This window comes from Pan paniscus, chromosome 8 (genome assembly GCF_029289425.2).
Source record: "Pan paniscus chromosome 8, NHGRI_mPanPan1-v2.0_pri, whole genome shotgun sequence".
NCBI lineage: Eukaryota > Metazoa > Chordata > Mammalia > Primates > Hominidae > Pan > Pan paniscus.
Window position 1 is genome coordinate 104,030,601 of NC_073257.2, and position 16,871 is coordinate 104,047,471.

Genomic DNA, 16,871 nt, shown 5'->3' on the forward strand with positions numbered 1-16,871 from the left:
ACTTTATCTTCCTAGGCAAGACAGCCTTGTAAACTAATTCAGTCCTATAGCAGTGACTGTAGAGAAGGTGCTCAATAATAGTGAAAGCTAACTTTTCTCTGTCCTTTCAATGCACAAATGTCATATAATTGCAACCCACCTGACTTTTTTAGTCAATTTGATATTTATTAAATGCTTAGTGTGAGGTAGGGTTCTAAATTTATTTTTCATATGAACAGCCAGTTATCCCACTATTGAATCCTTTCCTCTCTGATTTATAATGGCACCTCTGTTAATGGCTTCATATGTGTGAGGGTCTATTCAGGCTTTCCATTATCTCCCATTGGTCCACCTGTTACACCGTACAGTCTTAACAACCAGTGGTTTTTAAAAAGTGTTTTGTTTTGAAAATCTGACAGTCACATTATTAGCAATAGAATGAATGCTCTAGTTAGTTCTTTGGAATGCAAGGCATAGGAATTTACCTCAGTTCAGCAGTAAACCATCAATACTAAAAGACATGTTTCTGTAAAATATAGACCCCTTTTAAGTTTCTTTTTAAAATCAACAGCTTATCTATCTATATTTCCCTTAAAACATCCTGTAAAGTCTTTTTCATTGACAATATTTCCCTATAATAATTGTAATAAAAATTTTACTGTGATTTTGATATTTATATCTCTAGTTTGCATAGTTATTCCTCCAATTAAACATAATTTTAAAAATATATATTAATATCTTTTTGGGGGGACAGGTTTATGGACCGTAATTACTGCTGAATAAGAATTATTAATCTTGGGGTTAGTTTAAACAGATGATCTTGTACTATCCCTTAAGTGAATGTAAATAAGGACACATCACTTCATCTATCTTCTCTCTAGCTGACAAGTTTCTTTGAGGTAGAGAGAAGGAGGAAAAAAAATGTCACTTAGGACTATCTCTAGAAACAGCACATATCCATCTGTTCCTTATCCTCAACCCCAAAAAAGTGTTTTACTTTGGACACAAAAATCTAGTTAGGTGTTGTAGGCCCCTGTAAATTTAATTATTGGGAAATGTTTATAATTGAGACAAACATGTCTAATAATTGCTTACTTGGTTAATGATAACATTATGAATTCTTAGATGGTGACTTTTAAATTCTTTTGTTAAAATTTTAAATGTATTATGATTTTTTCTGAAATTCTGTTTTTATCTAACATTTAATTTTAAGGCCCAGAAGCCTTACCTGGTACAACGGAGAGGAGCTGAATTTGCTTTGACAACTATAGTAAAGCATTTTGGTGGTGAAATGGCAGTGAAGTTGCCACATCTCTGGGATGCTATGGTTGGCCCATTGAGGAATACAATCGACATAAATAATTTTGGTATACACATATTTTTATGAGTCCAGTTTTTAACAAATTTTAATGTCTATTAATTGAATATATCCTTATAAAATAAAAATGCCTCTATGCCTCTACCTGTTTATTCCAGACCAGCTGGTAAGTTTTAAAATGGAAACTTGGTTTAAAAAAAACACACACCTTTATTTTATAAAAGAGATATTTGGGTTGGGCGTGGTGGCTCATGCCTGTCATCCCAGCACTTTGGGAGGCCCAGGTAGGCAGATCACTTGAGGTCAGGAGTTTGAGACCAACCTGGCCAACATGGCAAAACCCCATCTCTAGCAAAAATACAAAAATTAGCTGGGCGTGTAGTCCCAGCTACTCTGGAGGCTGAGGCAGGAGGATTGCTTGAACCCTGGGGGTGGAGGTTGCAGTGAGCCGAGATTATGCCACTGCACTGCAGCCTGGATGACAGAGCGAGACTCTGTCTCAAAAAAAAAAAAAATTGTTTTTAAAGAGATACTTGAAATGGATCACTATGTTTAAGTTCTTTGGTTGCTCTACATGTAGTACCCCAGCACTTAAATTAAGGTCATGGCATTTAATTTTAACACTAAGAAGCAAAATTGACTCTCCTATGCTAGCTGAAAAAGTGCTAAAAGTTTTTGTGTGCTCTAGATTTTGAAAAATTATTTGCCAGATAATACAGACAATATATTTTAACAGATGGAAAATCCCTCCTGGATAAGGGAGATAGCCCTGCTCAAGAATTGGTGAATTCTCTGCAGGTTTTTGAAACAGCAGCAGCTTCAATGGATTCTGAGCTTCATCCCTTGGTAACTAACTAATGCAAGTGTAATATTTTTTCAAATAAAACAAGTGGTCTTATTAAAAAGTCTTAAGGTTTGAAAGGTACAACTTTGATGTCATCCTTATTAATTGCATTTTTCTTTGCTGTGGTATAACTAGATTCCTCCTTTACTAACAGTGCAACTCCTGTGGGCTTTGATGTAGACCAGGCTGCTTGAATTTAATAGAAAACCCAACCTGGAAGCTTAGAGTGTGGGGGCATTGAGGAAAGGACTGTGATGGCACAGGAGCCAGATGTAAATAGGAAAGAAAACTGCAGCCCTGTTCATCCAGATGATCCTAATAATACAGCTCCAAGAAAGGAAAAGCATATATAATGAAATCTGTTTCCTAGATAAGTACAAAGGTGAAAGGAGTCACCTGCCTAAGGTGAAGCTGGTCAGTGGCAAAGATAGAACACTGGTTTGGGATTTTTTAAAAAAACTATTAAAATGTTTCTTACAAAAGAATTAGGACAGAGGGAGGAGGAAAATAGAGAATTATCTGGTTTTTTTCATAAAAGAATATTATTCTTTTCATATCTCTGCAATAGGAAGCTGTCTGCAATTTACCCCATTTTGAAGGGTATTAGCCCAGTTCTCTATTGTTATTTAACACAAAAGGGAGAATCTATGAGAGGGTGGAGAAGAATGGATTTTTTTTTTTGTACATAGTAATAAAGTATGTCCTTTTACTTGTTAAAAGTTTTGCTGATTTACTGTTAGTAAAGAAAAGTAGGCCGGGCGTGGTGGCTTACTCCTGTAATCCCAGCACTTTGGGAGGCCGAGGTGGGTGAATCACGAGGTCAGGAGTTCAAGACCAGCCTGGCCAATATGGTGAAACCCCCATCTCTACTAAAAATACAAAAATTAGCCGGGCGTGGTGGGACATGCCTGTAGTCCCAGGTACTTGGGAGGCTGAGGCAGGAGAATCACTGGAACCCGGGAGGCAGAGGTTGCAGTGAGCCAAGATCGTGCCACTGCACTCTAGCCTAGGCGACAGAGCGAGACTCAGTCTCAAAAAAAAAAAAGAAGGAAAAAAAAAAGTAGAGTCCATCTGTACGCTCTTAATCTTCATAATTAGCAACATGCATTCAGCTGAACTGTAAGGCACATCAAACTGTTGAACAGATACCTGGCTCTCATCAGCATTAATTCTGGTGTTCCTTGTAGCAAACATTTAATAATGTGATGCTGTTGTGATTATAACACCTATGGTAAGCCAGGAAGCTACAGTGGACAATACCTACCAAAGTATGGTGCTAGAATAAAATCAGGAACACTCAAGCCACTGAATAAAAATTATGTACCTAAATCTAAATTAGTGCTACCAAATTTGGAGGGAGCTGGTGATGTGTGGTGCTGTTTTCCAGCTTCAGTAGGAGAATCTTGCCAAGTACTTTTTGGTTTGTTTCCTGTTAATTTTGGAAAGAACTGAGTGTTCCTATATGCCTAAGAGATGATATGAGCAGAGGAGAGGTTCTATACCTTTTTTTCCCTTCTTTTTGAAAGAGTTGTAATACATTAATTTGTATTTGGATTAGTTTTCTATTGAGAATGTTTTGGCAGTAATGTTTTGAAGTATTTGGAGATATTTTTAGAGTCACTTAGAATATTGAAAACTTTCCTGAGTATGGGCTATTATAGTTACATATTAAACAGTATTTCCTAATAATTCTAATTGCCATTAACTTTTTGTTTTTAGTTGGTCCAGCATTTGCCACATCTTTATATGTGCCTTCAATACCCCAGTACTGCAGTGAGGCACATGGCTGCTCGTTGTGTAGGTGTCATGAGCAAAATAGCTACCATGGAAACAATGAATATTTTTTTGGAGAAGGTTCTTCCGTGGCTGGGAGCAATTGATGACAGTGTCAAACAAGAGGGTGCAATTGAAGCACTTGCCTGTATCCTTTTTCATTTGACAAACTGTTCAGGAATTATATTCATTTCACTTAAGGATAATTAAAATGAAATCGATGTGTTCTAATATGCACATAAATAACCTGCCTTGTTCCAAAAAATGCCTATTCTTTTTACATCTTATTTTGAAATATTTTTGTATTTTATTACAAATGTGTTACAAACTGATTTGCATTTTATGAGAAAAATTTTCATGTGGAAAGTTTGGAAAATTGCTACTGATTTTAAAACATCTTTTTAATAGGCAAAATAGTTTTATGTACTTTATGAACTATATGTCTAGTAAGTGATTTGTTTATAATCTGTCTTATTAATCAGGTATTCTATAGGTAGTCCCTATGTTATAAACATTTTATGTTTTTAAAGTTTGTTCATTACTTGGGTTTACAAATGACCATATTATACTAGATAATTAGAAATATACAGGCAAGCCCTTTGCTAAGGGTATGGCAGCAGCTAACATTCTTTAACTCAAAGTATCTGAAAGATATTTCACAGAGCACAAAAGATGGATGAAGATCAAATCAGTAGAAACTCTGGTTCAAAAATACTGAAGATTACAGGAGAACTGCGCTTACTAGGCTCACTATATCCTGCTGGTGATTGTCAAGATCCTGGTGGGAAATTTGGAATTAATCTTTGAGTGACACTCAGTTATATTCCTTTACTTACAATGTGACTTATTTTATTTTGACATTGGAATTCCAGACGCTTGTAGCAATTTCTCTATGAAAAAAATCTTATTAGTAAAGCTTTCTCCAGCCTTCCTCAGAAGAAAAACATAATTTTATATTCCTAATCATGAGAAAGTTACATAATATTTTCCAAGGAGCAACAAAATGGGCAGATACTTTTATAATTGAATCATAGGCCTGGAGGGTCAGTCTTTTCCCTCATAATACAGATGAGAAAATGGTGAGCCTTTTAAAAAGTTAAAATCTTGGTATCAGTTTGTTTGTGAAAACATCTGTCTTGGAACCATTTCAGAATTTCCTTAATCACTTACTCAGGTGTAATGGAACAACTAGATGTTGGTATTGTTCCATATATTGTCCTTTTAGTTGTTCCTGTATTAGGAAGAATGAGTGATCAGACAGACAGTGTGAGATTCATGGCCACGCAGTGCTTTGCAACGCTAATTAGACTCATGCCACTTGAGGTAAGTCAAAGATACTTGCTTTATAGACATAATGTTTTCTATAACTTGATCCATAATAATTGTAACCCTTTTTAGGGCCAGGTACAAAGGCTCATGCCTGTAATCCCAGCACTTTCCGAGGCTGAGGTGGGTGGATCATCTGAGGTCAGGAGTTTGAGTCCAGCCTGGCCAACGTGGGTGAAACCCTGTCTCTACTAAAAAAAATACAAAAGAAAAAAAAAACCAATTAGCTGGGCATGGTGGTGTGTGCCTGTAGTCTCAGCTACTCGGGATGCTGAGACACAAGAATTGTTGGAACCTGGAGGCAGAAGTTGCAGTGAGCTGAGATCGTGCCACTGCACTGTATGTATCCTGGGCGACAGCAAGACTCCATCTCAAAAAAAAAAAAAAAAAGAAAGAAAAGAAAAGTAACACTTGTTAAAGAACATGTCAGGCTAAAAAAAGAAGGCATTATTTCAAAAATGTTTATATTACAATAATTAAGATTTTTAGGCTTTTAATTGGTACTTTTTTCCTTTAACACACAGAGTTTTAATTTAAGTAAAACAAGAAATCAGACACTATGATTCCTAAAAAAAATTTACTAATGCTTTTCTAGAAATAGAATTGTTCCTAAGTTTTTCTGGTAACATCTAGGTGTAGACTGTGGGCTAAAGTTTAGGCAAAAGATAAATTTGAGAGATGGTAATTAAGACTGTAAAAAGCAAATGAGGTCTCTGTGGGAGTATGAAAAAGAAGACTAGAAGGATCATGTTGGAGTATTTCGGAGTACATTCATGGGGGCACAAATAATGTGTGGCCAATGCAGGAAACTGAAGTGGCTTGAAACACAGAAAGAGCCAGGAATAATTCAGGAAATAGTAGGTATGGCATGTCATCCATGTTGTTAACATGTATAAGTACTTCCTTTTTATTGCTGAATTGTATTCCATTGTATGGACATACTGCATTTTGTTTATCCTGTCACCAGTTGATGGATATTTGGATTGTTACCAGCTTTTATTAATAGTTATTACGGGCTGGGTGAGGTGGCTCATGCCTGTAATCCCAGCACTTTGGGAGGCCACGGTGGGTGGATCACTTGAGGTCAGGAGTTGGAAATTAGCCTGACCAACTGAAAATACAAAATGGTGAAACCTCGTCTCTACTAAAAATACAAAAATTTGTGGGGCGTGGTGGCGCACACCTGTAATCCCAGCTACTCAGGAGGCTGATGCAGGAGAATCGCTTGAACCTGGGAGACAGAGGTTGCAGTGAACCAAGATGGTGCCACTGCACTCCAGCCTGGATGACAAAGTGAGACTTCCTTTCAAAAAAAAAAAAAATTAAGTTATTATGAATAATGCTGCTCTGCATTTATAAGTCTTTGCGTGGATGTGTGTTTTTATTTCTTTTGAGTAAATACTTAAGAATGAAATGCTGGGTCATATGGTAAGTTTAATTTTTTTTTATAAAACTGCCTTATGGTTTTCCAAAGTAACTGTATCATTTGACATTCCTACCAGCAAAATAATGAGTTATAAATAGGATAGCCTCTTTGAAAAACAGTTTGGTTATATCTGGTAAAATTGAAGCTACCCAGCCTAATGACCTGAAAAATTCATCCTACATGTACACCTAGAGAATTCAACACATTTTCAAGATTTTTTTTTTTTTGAGACGGACTTTTGCTCTTGTTGCAACCAGGCTGGAGTGCAATGGCGTGACCTCAGCTCACTGCAACCTCTGCCTCCCGGGTTCAAGCGATTCTCCTGCCTCAGCCTCCCTAGTAGCTGAGATTGCAGGCATGCGCCACTGCGCCCTGCTAATTTTGTATTTTTAGTAGAGACGGGGTTTCTCCTTTTTGATCAGGCTGGTCTAAACTCCCAACCTCAGGTGATCCTCCCGCCTTGGCCTCCCAAAGTGCTGGGATTACAGACGTGAGCCACCACACCTGGCGAAGAATATAACATCATTTATAGTAGTCTGAAACTGAAAATCACCCACATAATCATGGATAGTAGATATGTAAATCGTGTACTGTTATACTGCAAGAAGACAAACCACAGACACATACAGTAATATTCATAAATCTTTAACATAGGATTCCTTTTTTATTAAATTCAAAAACAGGCAAAAGAAACTTGGTGATAAAGGTATAAAGAAAAATAAAGAAATTACCATAAAAGTCAGTGAAATCATTACCTCTTGAGGAAAGGAGAGAGAAGGTTATGATTGGGAAGGAGCATATGGGATCTTCTAGGGTGACTGCAGGGGTATTTTTCTTGATCTGGTTGTACAGATGTTTGTTTTATAATTTACTAAACTGTTTCTTAGATTATTTCTCTACATGTATATTTTACCTCACACTAAAAAAAGTGTGAAAAAAAATTACCACTGCAACAACAAAGATACTAGACCACAGTATCAAAATACCTAGGTGTCATTTCCAGAATTGTTTTCATCCTCTGCTTCCTAGATTTTAACTCAGATTCTTTTAACTCCAAGATCTTCATCCCACCTTTAAACCAAATGGGTTGTACTTAGTCTCCTTGGCCCTTTCTTAGCTTTGGAATAAGTGAGCAGTGGGAAGCTATTATGTGTTCTTTAAACAAAGGAGATGATGACCGCAGTTTTTGTTTGTTTTTAAGGAAAATTAGTCTAACAGCTGAAAGTAGTATTTTAGGAAAATCAGTTTAATAGCCATTTGAATATGGATTAGAATTGAAAGTGCGCCAAAATAGAGCGCACATCCACTGTGAGGTGATAAAGGGTCTAAACTCTAATGCTTAGCAGTAGTCTTTTGGGGTTTTCTTGGTTGTTTTTTGTTTGTTTGTTTGTTTGTTTGTTTTTGAGTTGGAGTTTTGCTCTTGTCACCCAGGCTGGAGTGCAATGGTGTGACCTTGGCTCCTGCAACCTTTGCCTCCTGGGTTCAAGCAATTCTCCTGCCTCAGCCTCCCTAGTAGCTGAGATTACAGGTGCTGGCCACCATGCTAATTTTTTGTATTTTTAGTAGAGACAGGGTTTCACCATGTTGGCCAGGCTGGTCTCGAACTGCTGACCTTAGGTGATCCGCCCACCTCAGCCTCTCAAAGTGCTGGGATTACAGGCATGAGCCACCCGGTTTGTTTGTTCTTAAGGAAAAATAACAGTACTTGATAACAGATTGACAAAAGAGATTTTGAACTTTAGGTATTGAGAAAAGATTAGTAAGACTCACTTTGATAGTTGTGAAAATTACTAGAACATGATACAGATTTTGCTTCTGCCCATGATGGAAAAACAGGCAACAGATTTATCCTCCTACCTTAACTAGAAAACCAGACAAAATGTACCAAACAGTGGTTTTCAGGCATTGGACAACAGGCAGCACTGGATAGTGAACCATGAGAGAAACAAAACAAATGAAGTGCCCTAGCTTATTGTCTGGAGCCATAGCACAGAGAAGGGAAACCCAAAGAGAGCCCAGTAGTCTTGCTGAGCTGAAGAGTTAAGACAGAATTAGCAAAACAGAGTACCTGAAGGTAGGTACTGCACAGACAGGAGGTAGCTGCACAGAGAGAAAGCTCCAGAGGTCCACAGGGGGGTTCTCCCAAGCCTTTGGCTGAGTATTCATCTGCATGTACTGTGACATCTTTGAGACTGGGGAAAGAATCACTGTGGAAAGGAGTAGGTGGAGCAATTTCCAGACCTCACACAGGGCTGGGAATAGTTTGTATTTCCACTAAGCAGAGTAAGAGTAACAAGACCTTCTACCATACTGAGCATCAAGTCCTTAGAAGCATATTGCCTCAGTAATAGAGCCAAGTTAGCCCTTGACAAAAGGCTGATTTGGATCTTCCTTGATAAAGCTTAAAAGCAAGCCTTAACGGGTTCTAATTAATTTCAGCTAAACTAAATAGTTCCCAGAAAAAAAAGCCTCAACATATTTAAAGGAATAATTTAAAAAAAATACAGCACCCAACAACATAAAACTTCAGATGTTTGACATTCACCAAAAAATTACCACGCCCAAAAATATGTCCAGTAACTGGGGGAAAATACAGTCAACAGAAACAGTCCCTGAAGAGACCCAGATAATAGATAAGGACATTAAAATATACTCCAAGGCTGAGTGCAGTAGCTCACCTCTGTAACACCAGCACTTTGGGAGGCCAAGGCAGGCGGATTCCTTGAGCTTAGGAGTTTGAAACCACCCTGGACAACATGGTGAAACCCTGTCTCAAAAAAAAAAAAAAAAAAAAAAACATATATATATATATATACACACACACACACACACACACACTCCATATATTCAAGGTAGAGGAGGAAAGCATGAGTGTGATGAAGAGCACAATGAAAAATATAAGAATGACCCAAATTGAACTTCTAGAGATGAGAAATGCAGTTATAAATAAAAACACACTGGATTGCATTAATAGCAGGTTAGACACTGTGGAAGAAAATATTAGTGAATTTGAAGATACATAGCAATAGAAACAAGAATGATGTCATTTAAGTTCATTCCTGTTCCTCTTTATTTTGATTGTCTCTGTTAAGTCTTCATAGAAAAAATCGTCTACTTTTCTGAAATGCATGTTGTCAAAGAATCTTGGAATGTCAACCAGTGATTTTTATAGAGGCTCTAATTCCCTGCACTGTTAGTAACTTTTGCTGATTTTTATGGACATTGGAGTGAGAAGGACACTCACGAGGGGTTGCTGGCACTGAAACCATATTCGTAACACTTGGGTTTAGGGTTTCATTGTTAGGGAATGGACCTAGTTATATGGCCCTGTGTCTTGTCATTTCTTAAAATTTCCATGAGGATAAATATATGAAGGTTTTGGTATTTGTAAAGCGTTGTGCAGATAGACTTTATTTTAACGATTATCATTATGTTGTTAGATGTTCTGAAATGTTAGTTTTTCTCTTAGCAGATAAAGTTAATTCCAAAACCTTTGAAAATAGACTCAATCTACATACCTCACTGCCCTAATGCTATTTTTAGTGTTGTGTGGAATATATATTTTAATTAGATTTAATTGAAATTCTGTTTCCAGAATTTTAAATTTCTTAAGTTGAGAGACATCATAGGACAGTAGTTCTCAAATTTTTTGGTCTCATTACTTTTTTAGTCTTTCATTTTTTATTAATAAAAAAAATGTGGCTGAGCATGGTGGCTCACGCCTGTAATCCCAGCACTTTGGGAGGCCGAGGTGGGTGGATCACGAGGTCGGGAGTTCAAGACCAGCCTGACCAACTGGTGAAACCCCATCTCTACTAAAATACAAAAGTTAGCTGGGCATGGTGGCACGCACCTGTAATCCCAGCTACTCAGGAGGCTAGGCAGGAGAATCGCTTGAACCTGGGAGGCGGAGGTTGCAGTGAGTTGAGATGGGGCCACTGCACTCCAGCTTGGGCGACAGAGTGAGACTCCGTCTCAAAAAAAAAAAAAAAAGTTACGGCGTCCAACATGATGTTTTGAAACGTATCAGACCAATTAATATACCTTAGTTCATACAGTCATCATTTTTTTGGTGAAAACCCATTTAATTAAGTTTTAATCTTTTAGCAGCTTTCAAGTGTACTTATCATTAACTGTAGTCACCATGCTGTACAGATCTACAGAATGTATTCATTCTATGTAAACTTTGTACCCTTTAACCAACATCTATCCATTTCCCCTCAGTCCTCTCCCTTCCACGCACTAAGCACCTAGTAACCACTATTCTACTCTGCTTCCATGAGTTTGACATTTTAGATTTCCACATATAAGTGAGATCACATATTTGTCTTTCTGTACCTGGCTTGTTTCCTTTAGCATAATGTCATCCAGGTTTATTCATGTTGTCACAAATGACAAAATTTCCTTCTTAGAGGCTGAATAGTATCCAGTTATATATAGATACACTACAGTTTCTTTATCCATTCATCACATAGATGAACACTTGGGTTGATTCCAAATCTCAGCTATTGTGAATAATGCTGCAATGAACACAGAAGTACAGATATCTCTTCAGTGTACTGATTTCATTTCCTTTGGATATATAACCAAAAGGATTGCTAGATTATATGGTAGTTTTATTTTTAATTTTTTGAGTAACATCCATACTGTTTTCCATAATGCTGTTCTAATTTACATTCCCACCAACAATACGCAAGGGTTCCTGTTTCTCCACATCTTCCTCCACACGTTTTGTCTTTTTAATAATAGCTATTCTAACAGTTCTGAGGTAATATCTCATACCAGTTTTAATTTGTGTTTCCCTGATGATTTATGTTGAGCATTTTTTCATTTATCTGCTGGCCATTTGTATTTTTTTTTTTAAGAAATACCTATTCAGGTCCTCTGCCCATTTTTACATCTTATTTTATTTCTGTTGAGTTGAGTTCCTTTTGTATTTTAGATACTAACCTCTTATCAAGATTTATGGTTCGCAAATAATTTTTCCCATTCTGTTGGTTGTCTCTTCAGTCCGTTGATTGTCTCCTGTGCTATGCAGAAAGCTTTTTAGTTTGATGCAGTCCTATTTGTCTATATATGTTGAGTATCCTTTATCTGAAATGCTTGCGACTAGAAGTATTTAAGATTTCAGATTTTTGAATGTTTGCATTATACTTACCAGTTGAGCATCCCTAATCTGAAAATCTGAAATCTGAAATGCACCAATGAGCATTTCCTTCATTTGTAATGCTGGAAATAACAATGTTTTAGATATTTGGATTTGGGATGCTCAACCTATGTTTTGATTGTTTTGGGTTTTTGTTTTTGAGAAAAGGTCTCACTCTGTTGCCCAGGCTGGAGTGCAGTTGTATGATCATGGCTCACTGCAGCCTCGATCTCCTGGGCTCAAGTGATCTTTCCACCCTAGCCTCCCAAGTAGGTGGGACTACAGGTGTGTGCCACCATGTCCAGCTAACTTTATTTTGTGTAGAGATGGGATCTCCCTCTGTTTACCCCGGGCTGGTCTTAAACTCCTGGGCTCAAGCAGTCCTCCTGCCTCAATCTCCCGAAGTGCTGGGATTACAGGGGTGAACCACCATGACTGGCCTGTATTTTGATTTTGTTTCCTGTGCTTTTGGAGTCATATCCAAAAAATTTGTCCAGACCAGTGTCAAAAAGGCTTTTTTCTTATTTTTTTCCAGTAATTTTATAGTTTCCAGTCTACATTTAATTTTTTGATCGTGACCTGAGTTTTGAACTTGGTGTAAGATACAAAGGTCCAGTTTCATTCTTCTGCATGTGAATATCCAGTTTTCCCAACACCATTTATTGAAGAGGCTGTCCTTTCCCCTTGTGTGTTCTTTTGTCAAAGATTAACTGTAAATGCATGCATTTATTTCTAGGCTCTCTAGTCTGTTCCATTGGTCTTTGTCTGTTTTTATGCCAAGATCATACAGTTTTGATTACTATACCTTTGTAGTATATTTTGAAATCAGGTAGTGTGATCCCTCCAGCTTTGTTCCTTTTGCTCAAGATTGCTTTGGCTATCTGGGGTTTTTGTGGTTCCACAAGAGTTTTTTTTTGTTTGTTTTTATAGAAAGCTTATTCAGAGGGATAATAGAGAACCATATGAGTTTTAGGATTGCTTTTTCTATTTCTGTAAAAAATGCCACTGGAATTTTGGGGATTAGGGATCCTCAATGCAATTTAGGGATGGCATCACATCTATAGATAGTTTTGGGTAGTATGGACATTTTAACAATATTAGTTCTTCCAGTCCAAGAACATTTATTTTCCATATTTATGTCCATTTATTTTTGTCCCCAGCAGTTTCTTTCATTAATGTTCTATAGCTTTCAGTGTATAGATCTTTCACCTCCTTACATTTATTCCTATTTTATTTTTTGTTGCTATTGTAAATGGGATTGTTTTCTTGATTTCTTTTTTCACATAGATTGTTGTGTCAGGACCCTGTTACACTCTTAAAAATTGAAGACACCAAAGAGCTGTTGTTTATTATATTTTCTGTAATAGATACTAAAACTGGGAAATTTTTAAATCATTTAAATAACAAACCTACATGTTAACATAATTAACTTTTTTGATGAAAATAACTTTTCTAAAACAATGTGTTAGTGAGAAGAGTGACATTGCATTATACTATTGCAGATCTTTTTTATGTCTGGTTTATGTTTTTGTTTTTTGGGTTTTTTTTTTTTTCCCTTGAAACAGGGTTTCACTCTGTCACCCAGGCTGGAGGACAGCAGCACAATCACAGCTCACTGCAGCCTCAGCCTCTCCTGGACTCAAGCGATCCTCCTGCCTTAACCTCCCAAGAAGCTGGGACTACAGTCCCATGTCACCACACCTGGCTATTTTTTAAAATTTTTTGTAGAGATGGGGTCTTGCTATGTTACCCAGGCTGGTCTCAAACTCCTGGGCTCAATCCTCCACCACACCCGGCCAGTATTTCTGGTTTAATGGTAGATAACTGGATTCTCGTTTGCTTGGCCATTCAGTCTGTTGCAATATGTTGTTTTGGCTCAGGGATATATAAAGGAAGTCCAGCCTCACAGAGATAGTTAGAAAAGGGAGCAATATTTTGACAGCCTTCTCAAATAATTGTAGATATTATTTTATCTGATAGCATACCAGAACTCAAAAAGAGAAAGTTTGTTAAGTGTTATGTGCAATATAGAATCTAAATCCTATCAATGAATGTTTCATACTCTCTTACATTGAAATTCATTGGTTGTCTTACACTTTTGTGATCATGGTATCTCCCCTGCCAGGTAAGTATGTCTTATACTTTTGAATGGATCTTTTATTACCCATACATGTTTTGTAACATCATGCATCAGTCATTTGGAAAATATTGGTTCATTGAGTTACGTAAATCTTCCACAGGTGGACACAATTCATTATATAATATTTTAAAAATCATGTTTATTATCAACAGCATAAAATTGTTTTTATTGGAAACTGTCAGCTTCTCTTGAAAATATGAATTTTATCAGTGACAACAAGTTAATGTGAGTTGTTTTCCTTTAAGTGACAAGTTCATTTTTGAGAAAATGTCAGCCAAATACCAAAGTCGGAATACCCACAGTTTATCAGTCCTTTCAAGTAAAATGTTGTTCCATTAAAAAATGGCTATGTTAATATACTTTCTTTCTCCTGGGCACAGTTTGTCTAAAGAAAAGTAATAATTATTTTCTGGTGTTTCCAAGTTTAATACCCATAAATCTTTATTTTAAGAATATGAAACATCAACCACCAACAGAACATACAGTTAGTACATCCAGGATGGATATATAATATAAACACTACTGAGTTTGTCAAGGAAATTCTTGGAGTATTAAAGACTTCATATTTGGGGTTTTTTTTTTTAAATGGCTAGTTCAGCTCCTCAACAGATTGTACTTTGATAAGCAGCAGAATTCACAGTTTTTTTCTCACAGAATGTTAAAAAAGACGTGCATTAAAGGGTTGAGATTTATTAAAATCGATCATTTTTACTGCTTTATCAAGGTATTTTTTGTCTTTTTTTTTTTTTTTTTTTTTTTTTGAGATGGAGTCTCGCTGTGTCACCCAGGCTGGAGTGCCGTGGCACAATCTCAGCTCACTGCAACGTCTACCTCCCAGGTTCAAGCGATTCTCCTGCCAGCGTGGGGTAGCTGGGACTACAGGTGCACACCACCACGCCCAGCTAATTTTTGTATTTTTAGTAGAGAGACAGGGTTTCACCATGTTGGCCAGGCTGGTCTTGAACTCCTGACCTCAAGTGAGCCACCTGCCTCAGCCTCCTGCAGTCCTGGGGCTGGGATTACTGGTGCGAGCCACCACGCCTCGCTTATCAAGGACATTTTTAAGTAACACTGGCTATTTGAAAAAATGCTAATGTATACTTCTAAGAAATATGACTACTAGCACATTTTGGTGCCATTGCCTTGATTCTTTCAGAGGTACAGGCAGTTTTCTCCATGGTAACTTTTGTAACATCTACGCAGATATCAACATGGTGATTAAAAGCAAATAATGTTTTTCTTTTATTATGAAATAGTTGAAAAGGTCTTAGAAGATCCATAGGGGTCGTGCAGACCACATTTTGAGAACTAATACCCTAGGGTATCAGAACACTAAAATTGAGAAGTGCCAGTAATGGCATTTAATTCGGAATTAAACTATGCAACTTTATATGCCTCTTTATCAAATAATGCAAAGTGTGGGAAAATGAAGTTGTAGATTATGGTCTTTCAGATATTCCATATGTATTTACTAGTAGACTAATTGTAGCACCTTTAATGCTTGTCAATTTCTTTAACCTGATTTGTCTTCAAGTCTTTGTACAATTTTCAGAATTCTTTTTTCTGTGTGTTTGTTTTGTTGTGTTTATTTGATCTAAGAATGAAAACTGTGAGTACGTAGTTTTTAATAACTTTAAAAAAATCATTTTAGGCAGGCATTCCAGACCCTCCAAACATGTCAGCAGAATTAATCCAATTGAAAGCCAAGGAGCGACACTTTTTGGAGCAATTGTTAGATGGGAAAAAATTGGAAAATTATAAAATTCCAGTACCAATCAATGCTGAACTCAGAAAATATCAGCAGGTAAGTTTTACACAATAGTGAGTTTTCCTTTCAAATGAACCTTGAAGCGTTGTGGGTTTGTTGGGGGGGGCTTTTGTTTCTTTTTTGAGACAGAGTCTTGCTCTGTTGCCCAGGCTGGGGTGCAGTGGCAGAATCATGGTTCACTGCAGCCTCAAACTCCTGGACTCAGGCCATCTTCCCACCTCAGCCTCCCAAGTAGCTGGGACTATACATGTGCACCACTATGGCCAGCTATTTTTTTTTTTTTTTTTTTTTTGGTAGAGGCAGCGTTCTCATTTTGTTGCCCACGCTGGTCTTGAACTCCTGGCTTCAAGTGATCCTCCCACCTTGGCCCCCCAAAGTGCTGGGATGAGAGATGTGAGCCACCATACCTGGCCTTAAAGCATTTTGTAAAATCGATTTAGTAAAATCTTGTGTTTAGTGTCTTATACCCATTTATTTCTCTTTTGCATATAGAAATATTTTTGTTTTGTGCAAACATGTTGTTTATAAGAAAATGTTTTTATAAGAAAAAATAAATTTATCATGTATTCACATTTATGATTTTTCTCTCTAACAGGATGGTGTGAACTGGTTAGCATTTCTTAATAAGTATAAACTTCATGGAATTCTGTGTGATGACATGGGTTTAGGAAAAACTTTACAGTCCATCTGCATTCTAGCAGGAGATCATTGTCATAGGTAATTTAAGATGTTATTTTAAAATAAGGTTTCCAGATTTGGAGAAATGTAAACAAGCTGGTTAATTTATTGTGTTTTGCTATTGTAAAGGGCCCAGGAATATGCAAGATCAAAATTAGCAGAATGTATGCCACTTCCTTCCTTAGTGGTTTGTCCGCCAACATTAACAGGCCATTGGGTGGATGAAGTAGGTAAATTTTGCTCTAGAGAATATCTCAATCCGTTGCATTACACTGGACCTCCCACTGAAAGAATAAGGTAAGAGTTGTATGACAATAACAAAATATTTCATCTGTTGTCGTAATTAAGATAAGGAACAGTAACATTTATTAAAGTGAATTCTAATTAGCTCTTTTGGTTGTATGACATAGAAACTTCACTTATGAAAAGTGAATGTACTTTGGGAAGATATAATCAGTGAGGCTCATCAAAAT

General features: G+C 36.9%; 1 protein-coding gene across 6 annotated transcripts in view; it reads left to right on the plus strand.

The window, feature by feature from the left end:
- Window positions 1–16,871, plus strand: part of BTAF1 (B-TFIID TATA-box binding protein associated factor 1) — a 108,082-nt gene that overhangs the window by 70,066 nt on the left and 21,145 nt on the right. For all 6 annotated transcript variants that reach the window (XM_003825359.4, XM_034931087.3, XM_055093132.2 and 3 more), the window contains 7 exons: window positions 1,193–1,346; window positions 2,034–2,143; window positions 3,861–4,062; window positions 5,089–5,237; window positions 15,604–15,756; window positions 16,316–16,437; window positions 16,528–16,695. In XM_003825359.4, the coding sequence (XP_003825407.1) occupies window positions 1,193–1,346; window positions 2,034–2,143; window positions 3,861–4,062; window positions 5,089–5,237; window positions 15,604–15,756; window positions 16,316–16,437; window positions 16,528–16,695 (1,058 nt within the window). The remainder of the gene's footprint in view (window positions 1–1,192; window positions 1,347–2,033; window positions 2,144–3,860; window positions 4,063–5,088; window positions 5,238–15,603; window positions 15,757–16,315; window positions 16,438–16,527; window positions 16,696–16,871) is intronic.